The sequence below is a fragment of the Rhagoletis pomonella genome, unplaced genomic scaffold (genome assembly GCF_013731165.1).
Source record: "Rhagoletis pomonella isolate Grant_MI unplaced genomic scaffold, Rhpom_1.0 Rhpom_scaffold_00067, whole genome shotgun sequence".
Classification (NCBI taxonomy): Eukaryota; Metazoa; Arthropoda; class Insecta; order Diptera; family Tephritidae; genus Rhagoletis; species Rhagoletis pomonella.
The window spans coordinates 35629-46251 of record NW_023458621.1 but is presented as its reverse complement, the minus strand read 5'-3'; the positions used below and the strand labels follow the sequence as shown (position 1 = coordinate 46251).

Genomic DNA, 10623 nt, shown 5'->3' with positions numbered 1-10623 from the left:
TGGGGGACTCCATTGGAGGAGTCATGCTCTAGCTGCCGTAGGCTGCTGTGCAATGAGCTGGGATTTATTCAGGGACGCATTCATGCACAGCCCCAGTGTGGCTTGTAAGCCGTAGCTTACTATCATACCAAAAATTACTCCGGGAGTGGAGTGGGAGCGATGCTTAAAGCACCGTGTGATAGCCAAGCTGATTGAGCGTTGACCATGTATTAACTGGGGGACTCCATTGGAGGAGTCATGCTCTAGCTGCCGTAGGCTGCTGTGCAATGAGCTGATATTTATTCAGGGATGCATTGATGCAGAGCCCCAGTGTGGTTTGTAAGCCGTAGCTTACTACCATACCAAAAATTACTCCGGGAGTGGAGCGGTAGCGATGCTTAAAGCACCGTGTGATAGCCAAGCTGGTTGAGCGTTGACCATAGCTGAAAATGCCAGCGACTTATCACTTCACTAAGTTCAGCGAAGAGATATTTGAGAATTGCATAAAAAATGCATACACAATTAAGAACGAGCGAATTACTTTTAAAGACAAGTGCGTGTGTTTGTTCGCTGCACTTGGTTTTGGGCGGGAATGCAATATAAATGTGTGTGGGTGTTCGCTGTTCTATGTTTATGCGGGAAATGCATAAGTCGCTTAAACACAAGTGATTAATAAAAAAATCGACTCCCGCACCACCTAAGGCCTAAATTTTTGTGGAGTTATTTCCTTCAATTTAAGTAATATACGTTCTAAATATGAAACAAGTCCGAATGTAAATAGGGGTTTTCCAAATATCTCGACTCTTTCGCCACCTATCGGGTAAATTTGTGAAGTAATTCCTCTTCATGTAGGTAATATTCATTCCAAATGTGAACAATATCGGCCCATAAATACGGGGTTTTCAAATATTTCGACATCCGCGCCACCCAACAGATTAATTCATCTTTCACATTACATTAACATCGGTTTCTCAGCCAAGTTTAAAGTTTCAAGTCTCTAGATCATCGAAAAGTTAGTTAAAAGTTTATTGACAGATTTCATTACACACAGATAAAACGTAATGAAAGCTTGTAAAAATTAAAATTTTTTATTCCAGTTGAAGTATGAAAAAATGGGTGCAGTTCCCATAGGCAATAAAACAAATTAATTTTTCATTTTTGGTTGTTGTTTGTTCTAAAATACAACAAATTACTTTTTTCACATTACGTTGGGAAAAAAGGACATATTGATTTATTTTTATGGAAAAAGTTAAACAAAGCCATAATGCACTTTGGTTTACCCTCTTTGTTAATGATGTGTTTTCTATGTCTCGTCATGTGAAATGGGGTGCAATAAAACCATACCATTTGTTTTTGAAATAAAAGCATATGTTTGTCGTTATTTCCAAAGCATAAGTGAAATAAAGTCACATTCCAATTATAGCACTGACAATCTAGCAATTGAGGCCTCGACTAGTCTGCGCTAGATGAAACTTATACCAAAATGAACAGAAAATTACCCGAAACAACATATTAAAAAGTAGGAGGTCAACATGTATCGCTAATATTGTAGATTAATGAAAAACTGATGAAATTCGAGGCTCTTCGTCTTATTTGGCGCTGTGATCGCCTGAGAAATTTTGGCCGAGTTTGTCTTCTGTCCCAACTGAAGCCAATCGGAAATTCCAAGTGAAGCCAAGTCCTTCTCTATCTGGACTTTCATCGCAATGGGGGTCTCCCTCTTCCTCTGCTACCACCAGTGGGTTCCGAGTTGAATACTTTCAGAGCTGGAGCGTCGGTGTCCATTTAAACGACATGGTCAAGCCAGCGGAGCCGCTGTATTTTAATTCGCTGCACCATGTCCATGTCTATGTAGAGCTCATACTGGTCATCGTTCCATCGTCTGCGTCACTTGCCATCGTCAATACGTAAAGGCCCGTGAATCTTCCGCAAAATTTTTCTTTGTTCTCCAAGATCCGCCTCATCGGATGTTGTCATTGTCCATTCTTCTGCGCCATATACCAGCACGGGCATGATGAGAGACTTATAGAGTGTGGTTTTCGTACGTCGAGAGATCACTTTACTCCTGAATTGCCTACTCAGTCCAAAGTAGCACCTGTTGGCAAGAGTGATTCTGCGTTGAATTTCCATGCTGACATTATTATCGGTGTTAATGCTGGTTCCCAAGTAAACGAAATTCTATACTTTCTCGAAATTATAACTGTCAGCAGTGACGTGGGTGCCAAGGCGCGAATGTGCTGACTGTTTGTTTTATGGAGGAGATACTTCGCCTTGTCCTCGTTAACCACCAGACCCATTCTCTTTGCTTCCTAATCCAATATGGAAAAGGCAGAAGGCACTTTTGTTACAGATGATGTCGATGTCAGCGGCATAAGCCAGCAATTGCACGCTCTTGTAGTAAACTGTTCCTGAGCGGTTCAGTTCTGCAGCTCTTCGTGTCCTCTTCAACACCAGATTAAAAAAGTCACATTAAATGTCTAAAACCCCGTTTGGTGTCGAACGGCTTGGAGAGGTCTTTTCCAACTTTGACGGAGCTGGTGGTATTGCTCAACTTCGTTTTTCAATATTTATTTTATAATGTTTTTTTCTGTTCGTAGGAGAGGGAAATGCTTTATGCACTGGCCGGGAGCGCTAGTCTCTATACTACCTTCCCCGAGTGTGGGACTCCAACCGAAGCGTGTGGGGCTACCCACTAAAACCCAAACTCCTACCGCCCGCGCACGAATCCCTCATCTCGCACCGCAATTCGGCATATCTTCAGATGCAGGAGCGCGCTACTTGAGCCTCAAGGCTGCTCTTTTGTAGGGGCGTTTCATTCGGGCGTCCTCAGTAGACATCCGTCTTCTCATTTGCAGCGGAGTACGAATTTCACGTATCTCGCAACTGCTTCCCACTTGTCTACACTGGAGCTCATTACCCCAATTACGCTGTTCGGGGTTATGTCTCCGTATCTTTCTTCCAACATCCTGCGTGAAGACAAGAAGTGCTAGCAAGTGAAGGATGTAAGGTGTACATTATCTTGGACGTTTCTACAGTAGTGACAGAACGGTGAGTCTACTCTTCCCATTCTATGAAGATATTCTCGGAAGTAACCATGACCGGTGAAGAATTGCGCCAGGTAGAAATCTAATTCACCGTGCGGCCTTTTCAACCATGTTTGAAAGTCGGCTATTAGGGTGTGCGTCCATCGACCTTTTGTGCTCGCGTTCCAGTTTTGTTGCCATTTCTGGATTAGTTGCTCGCGTGCCCTTGCTGCGGCAGCTGCTCGGCCTATCTCGTCACTGAGATTGTAAATCTCTTTTCGCTCGTAAGCATGTAGCTCAATTGGCATGACGCCAGAAATAACTAGAACCGCGTCCGCGGACACTGTACCGTATGCAGAAGCAATGCGTAGTGCCCCTCTGCGCTAGACCGAACACATTTGAATCCGGTGTTTTTTGACTTTCAATGCGTCGACCCATATTTCTGCCACGTACAGGAGCACCGACTGGACCGCTGTCATCAGAAGCTTCCTGCGGCATGGCTTCGGGCCGCCCACGTTCGCCATCAGCCGGCTTAGAGCCACCGTGCTCTGCGCAGCTTTTTGACATACACCTTGAATGTGTTCCCAGAATGTGAGTTTGTTGTCAAGCTTCACCCCTAGGTATTTTTTAGACTTCAAAGTTGTCACGGGCTAAGGTCCGACCATCATGTTTGTAATTGTTGGGATTCGTTTCTTGGTGAGGAGCACGGTCTCTGTTTTGGCTGTAGCCAATTGCAGACCGTGATCGCTCATCCATGCACTGACGCTGTGCATTACCTGGTTCAGCTTGAGCTGCGCTAGCTGGATGTTTCTTGCTCTTATGACGGCGGCCACGTCTTCCGCGAAAGCGACAAAGAAGACGCTCTCCGGAATTTCCGTGCCCAACATACTATCATACGTGGTGTTCCACAGGTCCGGGCCAAGTACAGACCCCTGTGCCGCTCCACCGCTTGTAGCGTATGCGGAATGATATGCGGACAATTTCTAAGCACATTTAAAAAAATTCTCGTAAACACAGAAGCCGAACTAAATGTACCAAAATCTACTGTGCAATCTTAGCAAGCATTCCACTAAAAATTACCTCGTTGTATATTATAATACTGAAATAATTTCCTTGGAAGCGGACGAACTCTGAGAATTTGCTTGTAAGTTTTGTATACCGAAACTCAATGTCACGAAAAGTAACGTGCTTTTTCGTTTTTTCTCTATGAGACTTAAAAAAAACTTTATTTACAAAGAGAGAATAGGAAAACACTATAAGGAAAACGAGTGCGAAAAAACATGTTTCACAAAGCAGCGAAATCAGATCGTGACAAGTGTCATAAATTGTTTGATCTCTCTGCAAAATCGCAGCGAATAATGACAACAAAGTGCAAAATAAGCACAAAAACATTGAAGACTATGCAAGAGCCAGGGATATAGTGGAATATGTACAAACCGCTCTACCCAAGATTGTTTAAACGTTGAAAAGGAAAATTGAAAGCGGCAATTAGCGCTTTCCCAAAAAATTTGCTTGCACCACATTCACTTCAGTTTTGTACAGCGGATTAGGGAAATATTTTTCATTGGGACCCATAAAAGGACACCTAAATATAACTCTGAACCAATTATCGTCTAAATTGCTAAAAAATAACAACTCAAGTTGGTACAATAAGGTCCCAAAGTAATATTTTTGAAAAGGCCAATCGTTAAGGACTTTCTATAAAAAATGTTTCTTAGAAATTTCGACAATATCTATGTGAGTGGGAAAACAATATTTGTTGCTTCCGAAAGTATAACTGTTTCTTTTTACTGAATCAGTTCGAATTTCATTCCGCATAGGTTACGTCTTTTTATCTGGCCTTGTGTTGTGTCGTATAAAAGCCAACGGTCTCTGAGGTAGTCCCGAGTCATATCTAGCAAGTATGTTGGAACCCTGAATGACCGTTCTAAGGCCTCCAGCATGTCGTCCCATCTTGCCGAGTTGAAGGCGTTCTTGACGTCCAGTGTGACTAGCAGCACTATTGGCCGCGCCTGGTGGCAGGCTTCTTCGACCTTGTGTACCGCCTTGACTACTTCGCCAATTGCTCCCATAGTTGAGTGTCCCTTCCTGAAGCCATGTTGTCGGGGTGAAAGGCCTCCCTCGCTTTCTATGGGTGACGTCAAGCGTATTTTGAGCAGACTCTTCATCATTTTGCCTGCTGTGTCTAGCATACAGAGTGGCCGGAAGGATGAAGGAGAGTTGGGGTCATTGAGTATATGTACCAGTCTCGCCTTCTTCCATTGGTTTGGGAAGATCCGGGCCCTAAGGCAGCTATTGTGCATATTAAGCAAAAGGTCAGGGCTCATTTTCGCTACTAAACTTATTGCCACCGAGGCCCGGAGGCTTGCCGGTTTTCATGCTTCGTGGGGGTTTGTTTGGGGCATACCCCATTCCACGCCTCTTGCGTTGAAATCTCCGGCAAAAATTATGGTGCCGATTATATCGCGTAATTCGTCTTCAAGGCCTTCGAGCTGTTCTCCTGAAGACAAGGACTGTGTCGTTTGGAGACAGCTAGCAGCTCACCAGATTGATTTGTCCCATTTTCACCCAAACGTAGCATCGCTCGACCCCGCTGCTCTCTGCGCGATGGTTGGAATTAGCGAACCATATCGCGGCCGAGCCTGATTGGTCAACATGCCACGTTTCCTTTGTTCTATAGGGTTCACCGATGATGACAGCGTCTGCTCTTTGTTCAAGAACCAATTGGTCCAGCAGGTCATCAGCTACCCTACTCCTGTTCATATTGCCTCGTATAAATTGAATCATATTCTCCCAAGCTTTGTCTTAGCCTCAGTAAGGGCATCCTTGAAGGCCTTTCACGCTCCCAATAGGTGATTGGCATTTTTCTGTCAATCTCCTAGAGAGCACAAGTAGCAGCTTGGGCTTTCTTTAAATGCAGAGGCTATGTGGCCCTGCTGACCACATTTCCAACATGAACTGCTTCTGTCTGGGCCTTTGTATGCTGCCTTTTTGTGGCCATAACCCAGACAACGGAAACACCTTTGGACATCCGCGTGCTGTCGGACACGGCAGATAATCCACCCTACTCGCCGCTTCCCCTTTTCAACAAGAGTCCGGCCTGGCAGTTCGTCGATTTCCACCACGCCCATTCTTTGTTCTCGCTAGTTTACAGCGAGGAGAGAGACGCGAAGTTGGCCATTCATCTTGTCTCCTAATTTCCCGCGTATAGCGTTCTCCACTTCTGGGCCCGTGGTTAAGCAGTCCATGCCCAGAACTTCTAGACGTAAACGTCTAGTGAGAATACGGGCGTCTCCAAGCTGGCCAATGGCAGTGCACACATTTTCCTTAAATGCTGAGTGGTTGCCACAGTGCTCCTTTTCTATGAGCACGCCGCCTTCGCGGGTTTTCCGAACAGATTGAAAAACGGTCTCCGTCTTCTCAGGTTGGAGCTTACCACGTATGGTTCCCAGCACCTCTGCATAGGTTTTACCTTCAGCTGGCTTAATGATTAGTTTGGCGAGACTCTTCTTTTTTCTCACCCTCTTCTTATTTTGCGGCTGGTCGCCTCGCCCTTATTGACCAAGGGTTCACTTGGCGCTGGCCCTGGCTTGGGCTTTCTGCTTTTTCCAACCGTTTTCCATTGATTATCTGGTACGGTTTTCAGAGCATTGTTATTATTATTACCATTATTGTTATTAGGATTATTAATAATAATATTTTTACTACTATTATTATTTTTATTAGTAGTAATTTTTTTCTTTTCCGGCTCGCCTGTAGGGGAGTCGGACCGAGTTTAAGCTCTCTTTTGCGAGCCAGGGCAGGATTTCTGCAGCTCGGAAAGGGTAGACCCCTTCCGGTGCTGCTCTCGGAGGTAGCTTAGTATATTTAGGCTCTCCTCGATTTGGGCCATACCCGTTTTTATGTCCATGGACACATTTATCTGCTTGGAGACAGCACTCTGCATCGTCTTCAAGACGAGCCGAATCTGGGCCAATTGCTCATCTTCATTGCCTTCGCAAGTTCCCAAGCTTGCGGTTCCCAAGCTTGCGTTGACGGCTTTCTCCCTGCTCGTGGTGCAGGCTTTTGTCTGCAGAGGAGTTTGTGGCGGGGAGCGCATAACTCTACAGCTCTTTCTAAATGCGCTGCATTCTTCCTCGGGAACATCTACATCTATTACATTTGTTTTTGTTGTTTGTTTAATCATTTCAGTTCTATTGGGTCTCCGCTTCAAGCCGCTATCTCCACACGTAGCACAGTCGCTTTAAGTGTCCCGAAGTTTCCTTCTCTCAAAGGAGCAGGCCATCGCGAGGGTTGACACAAGTCCTTATGGGATATTGTGTGCAGAGCCAAGACAACGCAAAACTAGGAGTAAATCTCAACTAGGAGTAAATCTCAACTAGGAGTAAATCTCAACTGGACCTGTGCGGCCAACTAAATGGCGACGTGTATTGAACGTACTTGAAGACCTGCCAGGGTTTTAACGAGACGGAGGCGATGGCAGCATTAGCCCACCAGCCTTTTCTGTGAGGTGTCACCCTCACGTATTAAAGTGGTGGAATACTGCTCTCGCCAGCCCAATGTCGAATTATTATTATTATTATTATTATTATTAATATTATTATTATTATTATTATTATTATTAGTATTAGTATTAGTATTATTATATTTTTTTTCTTAGCTCTGCAATTCGGTCATTCTACCAGTACACCTGAGAAGTCCAGCAAGCAGAGAAGTGTCAAGTTGCCGTTGTCAAAATTAATTCTAATGTAATGCAGTATTTTGATCTGAAACCAGATTGCAGTGGAGAGAGTAGACTATTTTCTTGCACAAATGCTGAAATTTGCGCAGCCGTTAAGTATAATAGGTCTATAGTCACTAGCATATATAGCATTCGTCTTCTTCACAACTGGTATAATTATAGCCTTTTTCCAAACTGCTGGAAAGCATGAGCTAATAAAACAACGATTTATTATGTTAGTTAGGGGCATATCATATATTCAATTACTATTTGGACGAATTTCAGCGAAATCTTATCCTCCCCTATAGCATTAGACTTAATTTTTGACAGAGTCTTCATGACATCAACCTCATTCACTGCCATAAATTGAAACTCATGTTTTGGACTAGCACAAGATATGAAAGGTTTTAGCGCGTTGGCACGATTGGATTTGTTATTAGCGTCAATAAAATAGTCCTTAAGATCATCAACATCAATCTCACCCTCGGGTATTTCTTTGCCATGTATTTTAAACTGCTTTAGATTGCGCCACAGCTGCTTGGACGGAAGTAAAGGATCAAGTTTTGAGTAACTGTACCAACGCTTAGCTTGCCTTCTTATAGAAGTAGTTTCATTTCGGATTTTCTTGTTCCGATTCCAAGAAGTATCCGTAAAATATTTTCTCCACTTGGCATAAAACTTATTGCGTTTCCTGATGGCAGAACGAACTATCGAATTGTACCAGGGACACGAACTATTTACAACATTTACAGAACACAGTGGGACATGCACATTCAATAACATGGAAAAGTTATTGTTGAGGAAATCAAGTTTATCATCAACAGTTGGAAGAAACCAACATTCATCCCAATTTATGTTAATCAAGTCTGAATACAAAGAATTTACATTTACCGATTAAATATCACGATACACAAAGGTAGCACCTACACCTGGACGATTCATCACAACATATAGAGTACAAAAAATTAAATCATAGTCGGAAATAAAATTTACTTCGTCAAATTTAAGAAAATATAAAATGCCACAGATTATAAAATAATCAAGAAGACTAGCTGTGGAGTTATTAGCATACCTCGTTGGTGTAATTCGATCAACAACACAGAGCCCTGCTGGTGCCAACTGGCCCTGTAACTTACTACTACTTGAATCAATAAATAATAGATTTATATTTAAATCACCACAAATCAGAATACGCTCTTAATCTAACATAAATTCAGACAGGTCAACAAATAATACATCTAGAGCGATGCCTTTATTAGGATTATAAACACATGCAATTAAGATTTTTTTCACGCCATCAGATACTTCAGTGAAGATGTATTCAGTTTCACAGTGATTTGATTTTGCCAGAAATTTAAATTCCAGGCTTTTTTTTAATGTTTTTATTGAACTTTGTGCCACGATTATTTTTTTAGGAACAATAGTTTTTCATTAAAAACGGCCTCAAGCTCAATAAAATTTGTTGAATATAACTGTTATAAGGCCATAAAATAACAAAAAAAAACAACGAATAACTTAAGGACGAGCACACCTAAAAGTTAAACATTCTAAAAACAGAATTATTAACAAAAACCAACAACCACATGATCAAGTTTGCACTGGATTAGCTACGCTTTAGTGTAGTTGGCTCACATGAAAAAAGTTGAAAAAGCTACAACAGTTTATAAGGCGAACTTAGGACAGTGCGTAGACAACTGGCTGAGTCAGCTGGGGTCGTTGGTTTGAATCCGGCTAAAGAAGTCTGATGAGGAAATGTGGTGATTTCCGAAAGGGCTATCACTTCTACCATTTTTTCAAATTGTTGATTTTCCACAATAGTTTTTAATTAAAAACGGCGTCGAGCTCAATAAAAAAAATTGTTGGAGAAAAATGAAAAAAGCAACAAGTCACCACATCTCCTCATCAGACTTCTTTTTTCTAGACTTTCAGCCGAGATCGAACCCGCGTCATCGATGTGCAAAGTCAGAAGCGTTAACCACTGAGTCATGCACACCCCGTAAACTCGTGTTACTAATTCATTTTCCTTATTCAACCTACTGCTATCAAGTGCAGCTGATTTTCCGCTATTTAAACTTTACAGGTTGTTTTACAGTACACTGCAACCCAAACTGCATTGCAAGGGGCATTGACTCACGGTTGTTTTTAGTGAGGCTCTCATGTATGTGTAACATCCCATCTGATTTGAGTCAAACATCAGTGAGTAATAGTGGCCGTTTTTTTACTTTACAAAAGCGAGCCACTGACTTAAAGAGTCTGGAACGATCAACAGAACATGCTAACTTGGCAATTACTGGAGCAGCAGAATTGTTTTGAATACGAACTCGAAAGGTGCCGCGAGCTTGGAGCGCAGATATATCCAAAGCTTGTCACAGGCTGTCAAAGGTGTTTTCAATATTCTCACCACCCATGTATGACAGACTGTTGATGATGAGATCGGTGGAGACGGCTTGGTTTTGGCACTCATTAAGCTCAGCCTTAAGCAGCTGCACACTGCCCAATTTGGACTTCTGCTTTCCCCACTCGCTCTTCCAATTTTCTCATCGCCCTCCTCAGATTCGCCAGCTCAGCCGCTATCTTGCCAAACTAGTTCATCATTCGCTCTTCAGAAGTTTTAACTCGTTCCGTGATTTCGCCAACAACACTACTTCTCTGCAATTCGAGTTGTTCTTCAACACGTTCAAGCCAGGAAGCAGGTGGCGAGCTCTCTTTTTTCTCAGTTTTACCAAGACTGCTCAAACTGCTATGCGAAGTAGATACCGTTTGGCGTGTGCTTTTACCTCTTCTTGACATTTTATTTTATTTCCAATTAAATTAGAATTTTGATTGAATTCTACGCACACACAAAATAATGGGGTCAAATTTATTTACTCGGCAACGGATGTAAAGAGAGGTAGATCAGAC

At 42.6% G+C, this 10623-nt stretch overlaps 1 protein-coding gene across 1 annotated transcript in view; it reads right to left on the bottom strand.

Annotated features, from left to right (window-relative positions):
* The window catches only part of LOC118749848 (1-phosphatidylinositol 4,5-bisphosphate phosphodiesterase classes I and II-like), a 186192-nt gene that overhangs the window by 169400 nt on the left and 6169 nt on the right, over window positions 1-10623 (bottom strand). The window contains exons 2-3 of the mRNA XM_036484628.1: window positions 7990-8256; window positions 7861-7934 (exon numbers count right to left, since the gene is read on the bottom strand). Coding sequence (XP_036340521.1) covers window positions 7861-7934; window positions 7990-8256 — 341 coding nt within the window. The remainder of the gene's footprint in view (window positions 1-7860; window positions 7935-7989; window positions 8257-10623) is intronic.